The 13,179-nt window shown below is 43.2% G+C and overlaps 1 protein-coding gene across 1 annotated transcript; it reads left to right on the forward strand.

Annotated features, from left to right (window-relative positions):
• The first annotated feature begins 2,277 nt into the window (after window positions 1-2,277).
• Window positions 2,278-9,071, forward strand: plac8l1 (PLAC8 like 1). Its single transcript, XM_083986809.1, has 5 exons — window positions 2,278-2,368; window positions 3,002-3,048; window positions 5,666-5,931; window positions 7,488-7,624; window positions 8,636-9,071. Exons 2-5 carry the CDS (start codon window positions 3,023-3,025, stop codon window positions 8,765-8,767), a joined length of 561 nt encoding a protein of 186 aa, XP_083842935.1. The 5' UTR covers window positions 2,278-2,368; window positions 3,002-3,022; the 3' UTR covers window positions 8,768-9,071.
• The last annotated feature ends 4,108 nt before the right edge of the window (window positions 9,072-13,179 follow it).

Consider the following 13,179-nt stretch of genomic DNA (forward strand, 5'->3'; position numbering starts at 1 on the left):
ACATACGCTAAAAAACAGTCAGAAACAAACAAACAAGAAAACTTCATGTTTGTTGCAAAATTAAGTTAATTATTTCCCTTTGTTGCTCTCAACATTTTCACATGACAACAACTTCCATTCATACCAGTCATACGTGCCTGAGGCGGAGTGATAGCCTACGCTGTGATAAGGCTTTAGAATAGTAGCCGTGGTATATGCTCAATATACCATGGCTAACAACCAATCAGATCGCCGGGTTTCACCTTTCTGTTTTAGTAAAGTTTTAGTTTGTTTTTTATTTTCAGGGTAGAAGAAGTCCCAGTTGATGCTCAGGGTGACGTGATGAAACGGCCACTGTCACTGCGTTGTGTTTCTGTGTCTCATCTACACTGAGAAACAAACTCCTGCCATGTTTCAGAGATAAAGAGCTGCAAGATGCTTCATATCAGGGGCCTCATTTATCATCGTGGATACACCTTTTTTTACGCCATTTTCCCCTCGTTTTGTGCTTACGCACTTTTCTCCGCCAAATTTGGGATCTATCAAGCCAAAACCTGACGGGGAAAAGTGCGGACATTTACACCCATTTTGACCCTGGCGTACGCCTTTTTTGAGGAACAGGAGGAATTGGCGACACCGTTGCTGAGTCAGAGAACTGCAGTGTGAGAGGGAGAGAGGAGCGGAGTACATTTAGATAAGCACAGTAGGATTTTTTAAAGTAATTGTGGTAGTGGTGGACCGGTGCTGGCAATCCAACCCGCTCTATAATAACACTATAGGCTTTATGTTAATTGATAAACAGAGCGCATTGTGGATTTTGCTTTTTTGATTAGGCTATGTGTGACGTCCGACAAGGATCAAACCAACCAAGTTTAAAAACACACCGGCAGCAGCGCACACTGATCTGCAGCTACTGAGACTGTTATTATTCTGTCACCTGAGTTAACGAGGTGCACGTGTGTTTGGAGCTGACGAGAGGGGAGAATAAAGAGTGAGACAACGCGGCCTGAGGAGGAACTGTGAAGGACTCAGCTGTAATGGAAAATGACCTAAACCGAGTCCAGTAGAGCTGTAACTGTGTAGTGGGAAGGCGTGCAAAGTAATAGTAACTATCGGCCTGCTTCCTACATTGTTTTAACATCTAGGTAAAAAAAAAAAAAAAAAAAAAAAGATTTTCTGGGATAAACGGGCAGATTATATAAGATTCTTCTTCTTTCTGCTCCCTTTTGTTGAGATTTGGGAGGTTTTTGTTTTTATTGTAGCTTATTAAAATGCAAGATCATTTTTCTGACTGAGTTATTGCCCGTGTATCTGCTTTCGGAGAAGCGGAGAAGTTCCGCTTCTTTCCCCCGTCCTCCGCCGGTTGTCTCCGTTGTCACTTTGTTGTCACAAAAGTTGCTGCGCCACAGAGAGCACATGGCTAATTAAATATGCACGTGCTGACCATATATAGTTTATATAGGCGTTCCGGGGGCGGAGTAAGAGGTGTGTTCACGTGTGCACCATTCTTGAGTCCTGTGTGATTTATTGCGGAGAGTTGTTCGTACGCACAGTTTGATTGATCTGAAAAAGGTGTAAATATTTAGGGTGTACGCCATTTTCGTCTTTTCGCCGTACGCAAATATTTAGTAGCAGTTTTACACCCTCTTTGATAAATGAGGCCCCTGGACTGGACCTGCTCAAAAACAACATGAAGCATCTACAGAGTTGTTTTAGAGGGAAACTCATGCAAAACTGCTGATGCACGTTGCCTTCAGGGACAGTTTTTCATCAACAGTCTCTGTTTATAGACAATTAAAGGTAACGAACCTACTGCTATGACTATAGAGATTATGGCAATGGACCAATATGAGAAAATGTTGAACTATCCCTTTAATGATGTGAGTTCTTCAAAACTCACAACAACTTTTAGAGAAGAAGAGAGAAGAGAGTTCCTCTGGTTTGTTCTTAACTTCACCACAGACTCTCTGTCTCTGGTGAAGGAGCTAAACTCAGAGTGTGTGTGTGTGTGTGTGTGTGTGTGTGTGTGTGTGTGTGTGTGTGTGTGTGTGTGTGTGTGTGTGTGTGTGTGTGTGTGTGTTATCAGAACCAGAGGAGGTTTCACTACGTGTCCTTTCACCACGTAAAGCTCCACACACACACACACACACACACACACACACACACACACACACACACACACACACCCCTCCCTGTTGGTGTCACACACACACACACACACACTGCAGAGAGCGTGTGTGTGTCAGTGTGTGTGAGAGATGAAATTGAAAGGTCACAGTGAGAACAGGAAGTGTGTAAATGCTCTCGACATGAACCGAAGGTGTGTGTGACCGTCACCTCTTCTTCACTCTGCACCGAGTGTGTGTGTGTGTCGCTGTTTCACAGGTGAGTTAAACCTTCACTGTTCAACACTTTGATGGTTTAAATACAGACGGATTAACCCTTTAATGTTTAATTTACAGTGTAATACTTGTGTTATTGTGTTATTGTTTTATTTACAGACGATTTAACTCTTTAATGTTCATAAGATTCTTGACCTGAGTTTATATTTAAAGTTGTTTGCTCTGTAAATTGAATTAATTTCTATGATCTTATTGTTTTTTACAACTCTTCTGTTGTGTGTCTGAGCACAATGTGTGTTTGTGTGTGTATGTGTGTGTTTGATCAGTACATTTATGTATTTGTGTGTGTGTGTGTGTGTTTATCTGGTACAGATAGTGAATAATTAGTTTTCACTCATTGATCTGGTTCTGTTCACATGTGATGATTGATTCTGTGATGTGTGTGTGTGTGTCTCTTTGTGTGTTAGTGAGGTCGGCATAGTGACATCACACACACATGCTGAGTGAGACTCAGACTTATCTCTGTCAGCAGCTTCAGGCCATCCGACAGACCGACTCTTTATCTGCTCACACACACACACACACTCACTCCCTCTCTCTCACTAGGGAAGTGTTTCTCTCTCTCTTTCTTTCTACTGACCCTCCTCTCACCCCCCCCCCCCCCCCCCCCCCTCCAGCAGCAGCAGCTGTAACATCTGGTCATGGAGCCGACGACGGTCACACACCAGTAAGTTCTCCAGTGTCCAGCTGCTCTGGTCAGAAACAGTTAGTTAGTTAGTTTAAGTTTAAATAATACAGTAATGGACAGACATAACAAATAAATACACATGAAAAATTGAAAATAAAGATAGTTTGTTTTTTTCATATCCGAAAAGGAGTGGGAAGAAGTAGCCTAAAACTTATTTATGCCCACCCCCTATTCATAAATGAGCTATCAAGCTTCCTTGTCATTATAATCTATACAATAAATTAATTTATAAGTTTATCTTGTTGGATTTATTCTAATATATTATCACTAATCTTTATCTCTCTAATATATAAAAATATATCCCTCTACCAACTATATATTATATATATATATGTTATATGAAACCAAGAAATCCCATAATGAGCCTCCGTAGCGTAGCTCTGAGCAGCTCACGGCTCTGCTCCGCTGTTCTAAAAATAGCTTGCACCGACAATTAAAGGTAACGAACCTACTGCTATGACTATAGGGGTTATGGCAATGAGGCCAATTTGACAAAATGTTGAACTATCCCTTTAACTTTACTGCCTTTAATGCACATTAACAGATGATTAACACACATACACATATATCCACTCCAGGAAATAGGATACAACCACAACTCCATTCAGACTGTAAACCACTCCTCTTTATAGACTAAATATGTGAAATCATAATTCATTAAATTCTAAGAGAAACTGTTTAAACAGCGTTTTAAACCGATCTGTGTTACTTTCATGAGCGATATGACCTGGTAGAGAGTTGCAGAACTGTTCTTTGTATTATACGGCACGGCAGTAGTATGAACCTCCTTCTGATCTACTTCTAGTGCCATAACCACGTTGGGCTAAATGTTTAAAACGTTGAGCTGACGCCTCAGAACAACTCTGAGCTGCGTCCACAGGGCCGATGTTCTGTCTCTATTAGTGTAACGGTGCTGCTGCTGCTAATGGTTCACACACACACACACACACACACACACACACGCTGCTGCTGCTGCAGGAAAATGAAATGAGCTGAATGAATGAAAATAATTAAATTTCTGCTTCCAGGGAAGTAAAAACTCACTAATTGGTTCATTTGAGACCTTTTTCTTTTCTTTCAGTGTGAAGTCACAGTGAGTCAGCGCTGTGACTTCATCATCATCATCATCATAAACCACCTGTTTAATGATATAAATGAAACATTATCTACATTATTTATGACCTTATTTATTATTATGTTATTTACATCAACTGGTTCTTCTCTCCTGTGAGGTTTGAACCTGCAGCTTCAGCTTCAGAGGATCTGGACTGGACTTCACTCAGTGACCAAGAATCAATTCTTTCTTTTATTTTGAAAGTTGTCAAGGCCAAAAGCAGAGAAAAATACATACAGTAATACTTTATGATACTCCTGTAAATACACCAACCACATTTATCTAATATAATTACTGTTAGCTTGAAACTCTTTTAAATGACACCACATCTTTAACTGTACTTTTAACCCACATTATATAAATATATGACATTTTAACTTGCAACTTGCATTTTAATCACATGATTTTTTACTGTATGTTCACACCAAAAGCTTCCAAAGCGTCAAAAACGCTTGAGGATGCGCGTCAGACAAGACAGCTACCAAAGTGGCAAATATTTTCAGCCGCTTTGGCTGCTCGTCAGGTGACTGACGTCAAAGTTCAATCGGTCATAGAGAGCCGAAGCGGAAGCAGGAAGTAACGTCGCCATGGGTCCTCAACTTGGAAAAAGTCTCCATACGAATGAATGGGAGTCAAAGTTTTATTTCGTGATCCGACTGAATTGCGCCATGAGAAATAAATCTGTCCTCTACCTGTTTAAACAGAAGAATGTATTTAGTGTGAAGACGCTACGGACTACAGATCTAAGGGCGCCATGTGGTCGCCATGGTGACGTCACTACGCCACCTGGAGTCTTTCTGGTTACAGATTCTTCCGAATTTTATTCTACAATAGTTTTACAACAAACTGCTGATTTCTCTTCATGAAACGTGATGTTTTAAACAGGTAGAGGACAGAGTTTTTTCTCATGGCACAATTCAAACGGATCACAAAATAAAACTTGGACTCGTTCATTTGTATGGAGACTTTTTCAGAGTTGAGGACCCATGGCGACGTTACTTCCTGCTTCCGCTTCGGCTCTCTAATGGGGAGCCAAAGGAGGGAAAAAAATAAAGAAAATGGAGCCGTAGGACGTCTCTATTCTGACAGGTTGTCGCCAAACCGCGTCATAGCTAATTACCCTAAAGTTAACCAGGGCTCAACTTCTTGTCTCGTTTGGAAGCTTTGGAAGCGCGGTGACGCTAGTTGACGCTTTGGCTGCTCAGTGTCGCCGGGTTCTCATTGAAAATGAATTGACTTCTGGCGTTTTGACGCTTTGGAAGCTTTTGGTGTGAACGCACAGTCACACATCACATTTCAAACCTGAATTCTAGGATTTTGGTGGCCCCCGAAACAAGATTTTTGTTTGTGGCCCACTCTAAGCGCACCGGCTCCTTCTTCCGTCTTTGAACTGAGCTTCATGTTGTTGTCCTGTCATGGTTTTTAACACAAACACATCATTTCACTTCCTCTTGAATGTCTCTTGAAAACGTTTGGTTTCAGACCGGCAGCTTCTCCCATCGCCATGGAGACGGAGGAGCAGGAAGTGGAACAGGAAGTAGAAGGCTTGGCTACAGGAAGTGATGAAGAGGAGGAGGAGGAGAAGAGGAAGAGGAGGTCGAAGGTCATCGAGCCTGAAGAAGAGGAAACTGAACCGGTTCTGACCCAGCCCGGCCTGGGCGTCACCACGACGACCGTCACCACCATCACACAGACCGGAGGAGGCTGGAGCACCGGCCTGCTGGACGTCTGTGGAGACACAACCACATGTAACACAACTCCTCCTCTACACACACTCAGACACACACACAGATTCAGTCTTGTAGCGCTGCATTATGTAATAATCTGCAATATGTAATAAACTTTGCCACATTTTGTAATAAGTTGTTACATAATGAACCGAATTATTACAAAATGCAGGTGTTGCATTTTTTGTAATGAAAAAAATGAAATAATTTAGTGCAATATGTAACAACTTTTTACAATTTCTCAAAAAACGTTTAAACATTTCTAGGAATATGTGGAAAACATTTTTTTTTAATAAAAACAAAGTAAAAAAAATAATAATTAAAAAGTGGTAAAGATTTCTCAAAAACAACAAAAAAATTCTAGAAAAAAGTGGCAAAATTTCACAAAAAAGTTGGGGTCCCCCTTGAATCCTCTGGTAAAAAAACAACCACACTTTCATCCCGGATTTACTCTAAAATAGAATTTTGCACAAAGTTTGGGCTCCATCGTCTGAAAGATGAGTTATTACACTAATGTTATGACCCAGAGTGGAATCAAATTCAGTTTTCTTTTCTGTACAGCTTTAAGGACCTCCTGTTTGTTTATTTGTTTATTATTAAGATCCCCATTAGTTGCAGCAAAGCCACAGCTCTTCTTCCTGGGGTCCAACAGTATCAATTATACAGTAAAAAAAAAAATACAAAAACAGTGTAAAATTAAAAACAAAGAAAACAAAAAACAAGTGAGCAATATGCCTCACCTAACAGAGTGAGCGTTTCCACTTCGTTACTGAGCTTTATCCAATTTTTTTTGTTAGTAATTAATCACATACTAAACCATATTACATCCATATCTACATATTATATATGTAGCCTATACATTATCCCACAGTCACTTACACTTCATGTCATATTGCAGATACATTCATTCCCAGACTCCACTTTGAGAACCATCGCCCTAGAAGTTTAGCCTCATTAATTCCTGTGTGTGTGTGTGTGTGTGTCTCTCTGTGTGTGTGTGTGTGTGTGTGTGTGTGTGTGTGTGTGTGTGTGTGTGTGTGTGTGTGTGTCTCTCTCTGTGTGTGTGTGTGTGTGTGTGTCTCTCTGTGTGTGTGTGTGTGTGTGTGTCTCTCTGTGTGTGTGTGTGTGTGTGTCTCTGTGTGTGTGTGTGTGTGTGTGTGTCTCTCTCTGTGTGTGTGTGTGTCTCTCTGTGTGTGTGTGTGTGTGTGTGTGTCTCTCTCTCTCTCTCTCTGTGTCTGTGTGTGTGTGTGTGTGTGTGTGTCTGTGTGTGTGTGTGTGTGTGTCTCTGTGTGTGTGTGTGTGTCTCTCTCTCTCTCTGTGTCTGTGTGTGTGTGTGTGTGTTTCTCTGTGTGTGTGTGTGTGTGTTTCTCTGTGTGTGTGTGTGTGTGTGTGTCTCTGTGTGTGTCTCTGTGTGTGTGTGTGTGTGTGTGTGTGTGTGTGTGTGTGTGTGTGTGTCTCTGTGTGTATCTCTCTCTGTGTGTGTGTGTGTCTCTCTGTGTGTATCTCTCTCTGTGTGTGTGTGTGTGTGTGTGTGTGTGTGTGTGTGTGTGTGTGTTTCTCTGTGTGTATCTCTCCAGGCCTCCTCGGAGCTCTGCTCCCCTGCTGTCTGGACCTCAGTCTGTCTCATCAGTACGGAGAGTGTCTGTGTCTGCCGCTGCTTCCTGGCTCCACCTTCGCTCTGAGAGTCGGGATCAGGGAGCGCTACAAGATCAGGGTGAGTCTCCGTGGTAACGTGGAGCGCCGTCACACAGACACAGACCTGGTTCTGGTTCTGGTCCTGGAGTCTCAGAACCTCGGTGCTTCCTGTTGAACCAGCAGCATCACCAGTTTAAGGACATTACTCTGCGTTACTCAGGAGGAAGTCAACACAACACAGAGGCTGAAGTTTTGTTGTTCTCACTGTCTCAGTTCCTTTGTCAGTGAAAGTTTAAAGGGATAGTTCAACATTTTGGCAAACTGGCCCATTGCCATAATCCCTATAGTCATAGCAGTAGGTTCGTTACCTTTAATTGTCGGTGCAAGCTGTTTTTAGAACGGCGGAGCAGAGCCGTGAGCTGCTCAGAGCTACGCTACGGAGGCTCATTATGGGATTTGTTGGTTTCCCTCATCAAACTCATCCAATACACAATCCAACAACTCCACAACGCTCTGGTGGACAAGTTGTGACCTGCACATTCACCACACTATGAGATAATAACACAACGTTACCACACAGAGTTGTTTTAGAGGGAAATACAGAGACTGTTGATGAAAAACTGTCCCTGAAGGCAACGTGCATCAGTGGTTTTGCATGAATTTACCTCTAAAACAACTCTGTGTGGTAACGTTGTGTTATTATCTCATAGAGTTGTTTTAGAGGTAGCCTAAATGCAGCCGGAACTACATTCCAGACACGGCTGCTGGGCGGAGGGATTTCAGAAGAGAAAGTAGTTTAGTAGTATTTGCTTCTTGTGTCGTAATGTTACATGATTATAGTTGTTCAGTTGGTGCAAGTTGCTTTAAATAGGAATCATAGTGATAATGGGCTACAATAAAATATAACTTACATAGAGTTGCACTAGTTAAAAATAAAAAGAACCAAAGTGCAAAGTGTCGTAGTTCCAACTGACAGCTTGATTCTACGACACTTTGCACTTTGTTTTCTTATTTTTATTTTCTCTTGTTCAGTGTGTGTTTCCTCTGTGTGTGTGTTTTGACGTGTCGTCCTGTCTCTCCGTGCTCATAGGGGAGTGTGTGTGAGGACTGGGCGGCCGTGTGCTGCTGCTACCAGCTGGCTGTGTGTCAGATGATCAGGGAGATGAAGAGGAGGATGAAGACTCAGACCTACCACGTGTCCACTGCTCTTCATCAGTCCTAGGAGGAGGAAGAGGAGGAGGAGGAGGAAGCTGATCCAGGAGTTTGACTTCCCCTCTGAACCCACTGAGGATCTGTGGGATCACGACTCAGGTGTTGAACAGTCAAACAGCTGCAGAGGACGGACTGAAGAGGAGAACAGCCGACTGTCTGTTGTAATCAATATGTTGGTACATGAATCTAGACGAGACTCAGACAAGTTCATTTGAACTTAATCTGAACATTTGAATCAGTGTAAAGTCAATGAATGTAATTTGCACTTCTCGAGGCCGTTTGTATGCAATGGTGAAAACAATTGTCCTTGTAAAGGACAAATAAATTCATCTATCTATCTAAAACCATTAAAGTCACAGAGAACATCTGTAGTATTTGTTGAAGGATTTCTCTCAGAGCCGTTCACTCTCTGTTGTTTCATGAAGGTAAATGAAACTTTCAGAGAAACATGTGGTGTCCTGTAGTGTTGTGGTTCTGGACCTTCAAGGTCTCGGTCGAGCTGCAGTGACAAATGTCTCTGTGTCTCTGTCTCACTTTGGTTTATGGGATGTGATTAATTCAATAAGTTCCAGATCATTCACATAGTTGTACTAAAGTATCTGCTTGTGTAACCATGGTAACAACTTAGTGTCACCAGTATCAACAGTGGGAGGAGACTTTAGCAGGTTCTGTGCTGTGTTCTTCTGTTCAATCCCAACTTTGTTTACATTAAAGGAATAGTTCACCAAAAAATGAAATTCAGTCATTATTGCCTCCCCCTCATGCTGATGATGAATACTCTGGAGTAGTTTTTTATTCCTCAAAGGTCATCTGGAGACCCGGGAGGCCGGTTCCTAGTCCAACCAAAACTTTATATGAGAGTAATAGGGCCCCACACAAAAACGTCCATAAAACTACACAACAACCATTTAATATTCCTCCACACTGCTCGTCCACGGCAATCCAAGTGTCCTGAAGGGAGATAGTCCAGAGTTTACTGGAAACTACCTCATTTAGGACATTTTTACAGCCTAAACAGTCCAAATTCTAGACTATTCCCCTTCAGGACACTTGGAATGCTGCAGACGAGCAGTAAGGAGGAAGATTTCAAGGTTTTTGTGTAGTTTTATGGACGTTTTTGTGTCGGGGACGATGCACAAGAGGCAGATTCAGATCCCAGGCAGATTCAATCCAGGACTGTTGAGGCTGTAAAAATGTCCTAAATGAGGTCGTTTCCAGTGAACTCTGGACTATCTCCCTTCAGGACACTTGGACTGCAGCGGACGAGCAGTGTGGAGGAATATTAAAGGGACAACAAGGAGTTTTGTTAAAGTGAAGTGTCTTCACACTACATTTATGAGCCTCCGCACCGTGAAATTCTTTGACCGGTGCAAGACAGACTCATGTTTTCATTCATCAAGAATTAAAGTCAGAGGTTGGAAGACGATCACATACCGTCGTAGTTCCCACCATAAACGGAGATTCGGCGGCGTTATTCTCATGACTCGCCACGAAACCGAAAGTAAAGAAACGCTGGTCGGCTCGCCCAGCATTTCCACCACCACTAATAATAACAAAATAACCATAGAGACAAAACCATAGATTTATCTAAAATGGACCATTAACAAGTGGTAACGTAGATTCATCCACATTAATATCAGACTTTTTTTTATTGACGCGGAATTTTTCGTTCTGCCGCTGGAGAAACTCCTGGTTGTTTTGTGGTTTTTGTGTAGTTTTATGGACGTTTTTGTGTCGGGCCCTATTACTCTCATATTAGGATTCGGTGGTCTTGACTCCAAAACTAGAGTCCAGTCTTCCTGGGTTAAAGGACGACGTATCCACACATCAGAATAATAACTCTCATCTTCAGCAGGTTGGTTAACGTGCAGACGGGCTCGGCTGCAGTGCGTTCAATGTTCAGCAGCTCCTGTGTTTCCTGTGTTGGTGCTGCTCAGATTACAGTCAACAGTTCAAGTACAGTCTGGTGTTGATAATAAAGCCCCATTTCCATATTCCTCTTCTCCTCCTCCTCTTCTTCCTCTTCTCCTCCTCTTCATCCTCCTGTTCTCCGGCGGTTCTCTTCACCCTCGGGCGTTCAATCATAATATTAATCCAGTTCCTCCCAGAACCTGCAGTCCCAGCCGTGCAGCCATGATGCAGCCAGAGCCAATATAGAGAAATGTTATTTATACACAAAGCAGATTGTTCCTCAAAGGGCAAATATATAATTAGTTAAGTTGTGTGGACCCCCCCCCCCCCCACCTGCTGCCAGCTGCTCCACATGAAACCAGGAGGGGTGGATTTTTACATCCAGAAAAGAGTCTGAAAGAGAAAACCTGTTTTTAAATCACTGAGGTTGTTTGTTTTTAATATGTTACACATTAAAGGAGCTTGAGGCAGGATCAAGAAATAAAACTCACTAGCGATACAACGGCCGTAGCGGCCGTCAGGGTTACTGCAGCCATCAGCCAAGCTGGTGCGGGAGCGCGCATCAACTCTCCACAGCAGTGCAGCTGATGATGTGACAGTGACACTGTGGCTGAATTGGAAACGGCATAACGTTACTATACCAGTGTTTTCCATTAATCAGCCGCCACAGTTTCGTTTGGGTCCGCCGCAGCAGTCTCTCACAGAAAAAAAGAACATTTTTCACTATCCCTCATCTCTGCCAGTCAGCCCCTCTACCTGCTGTCTCTCTACGCGCGTGCGCACACACACACACGCACGCACGTCGCGCTTGGCTGTTACAGTAAATGCGCCATGCCGCGCTCATTGTACAGTGCTCAATTTACCGCGACACCGGGAGGTTGACCGGCCAGGCATCAGGTCAGCAGCACACCGGCCGCCACCGGCCGCCGCCGCCTCTGTGAGCCGCTGGTGCCGCTCGGCTGCTCTAGTGGCTCTGCTGCTCCGAACACGTCGGAGAATTTCCTTACAGGCGTTGTTTGGATAAACTGACCACGGATGAATCAATCGGCTCATTGTAAAACTATTTATTTATTTACTGAAGTAGCCTAAATATGGTGATTTTTGTACGTACAGAGCCCCAAGGCTGCGCTGCTCACACACACCTGAAGCTTCACTTTTCATTCAAATGAACTAATCCGACTGCCACAGTGCCACTGTTAGATTTCATCAATGAGAGCAGCATTTATCTCCTCAAAACAATTCAACCAGCCGGCAGAAAACCTCTAAAAACCTGTGGGGAAGTTACTTTGCTCGTTTTCTTCCCTGGGAGGAGGACAGAGGTTGACCGGCCGATGAGCTCAGCTCCCCGGCTGCAGCCTCTGTGACGAGCCGCTGCTGCTGCTGCTGCGTGTGTGGCTCTGCACTCCTCCGAAAAATGTCGGAGCAAATACTTACAGACGTTATTTGGATAAACTGACAACAGATTGGGAATCTAAACTGTCACTTTCTCGCATGAAAAAATATTAAAATTTTAAAAAGTGAGGTTATTTCTCTACTCGCTGCTCACATGACTGTTCAGGCTGCAAGACATCCGCCGACCACTGGGCGCAAGCGGAGGAAAGCCGAAGCTGTCGAGGACGCGCATGCAGCGTCATTTGACGTCACATCCGCGGACAGCGCGGGAAATTCGGACCCAGAATTGCAGCGCATTATGCAGCACACAGCCTGTTCAAGGCAACGGAGAGATACGCGAGTGGGCTCATTCTTTTTGGTTTTGAACGCTTCATCGCCCATTAGCAGTAAAAAACTTAAAACACATGTGCATTTCTTGCCTCATGAACCTTTAAAGGGATACGCCAACATTTTTTTTGTGTCTTGCCTCACTCCCGAGTCCATGACCAGCAGATAGACACCATCCTTTCGACTGTGCGTGCAGTAACAAGGGAGATAGAGCCGTATCGCCGTAATTAGCTTAGCTCAAACACTGGAAGTGTATGGGTAGTGTTAGCCTGCCTCCTCCTAAAGTCGCTAATTAGCTTAGCTCAAACACTGGAAGTAGGTAGCCTGCCTCCACCTAAATTCGCTAATTAGCTTAGCTCAAACACTGGAAATGTATCGGTAGTGTTAGCCTGCCTCCACCTAAAGTCGCTAATTAGCTTAGCTCAAACACTGGAAGTGTATGGGTAGTGTTAGCCTGCCTCCTACCTGAGCTGAAATCAGCAGTCAGAAGCTGATTTCATTTTAGCTCTAAACTCTGTAAATATTTCACTTTATCCACATTTCAAACATGTTTAGGTGAGAAAGTAGCCGTTTAGATCAGCAGTGTGTCGTTAATTTGTCTAAATACCAGCTGTTTACTATTTTGTTCGGACGAATTCGGCGCTACTCAAGCTAGCCGTTGTGACCAACGCACTTCCGGTTACTTTCACAAAATAAAACACCCGTTGCCCTTTACATACAGAAAACCATGACGATGAATGAATTTGTGCTTTTACTTTGAAACAGGAAGCTAACCTACCCTCAATGTAGCTA

The sequence above is a fragment of the Trachurus trachurus genome (genome assembly GCF_905171665.1).
Source record: "Trachurus trachurus genome assembly, chromosome: 14".
Lineage (NCBI taxonomy): Eukaryota > Metazoa > Chordata > Actinopteri > Carangiformes > Carangidae > Trachurus > Trachurus trachurus.

What these genes read in the sequence shown, in the direction of transcription:
- plac8l1 (XM_083986809.1), top strand. Translation starts at nt 3,023, where the DNA reads ATGGAGCCGACGACGGTCACACACCA. An exon ending in CCGACGACGGTCACACACCA is followed by an intron (nt 3,049 to 5,665) that starts GTAAGTTCTCCA and finishes GTTTGGTTTCAG; the next exon opens with ACCGGCAGCTTCTCCCATCG. An exon ending in GGGAGCGCTACAAGATCAGG is followed by an intron (nt 7,625 to 8,635) that starts GTGAGTCTCCGT and finishes CCGTGCTCATAG; the next exon opens with GGGAGTGTGTGTGAGGACTG.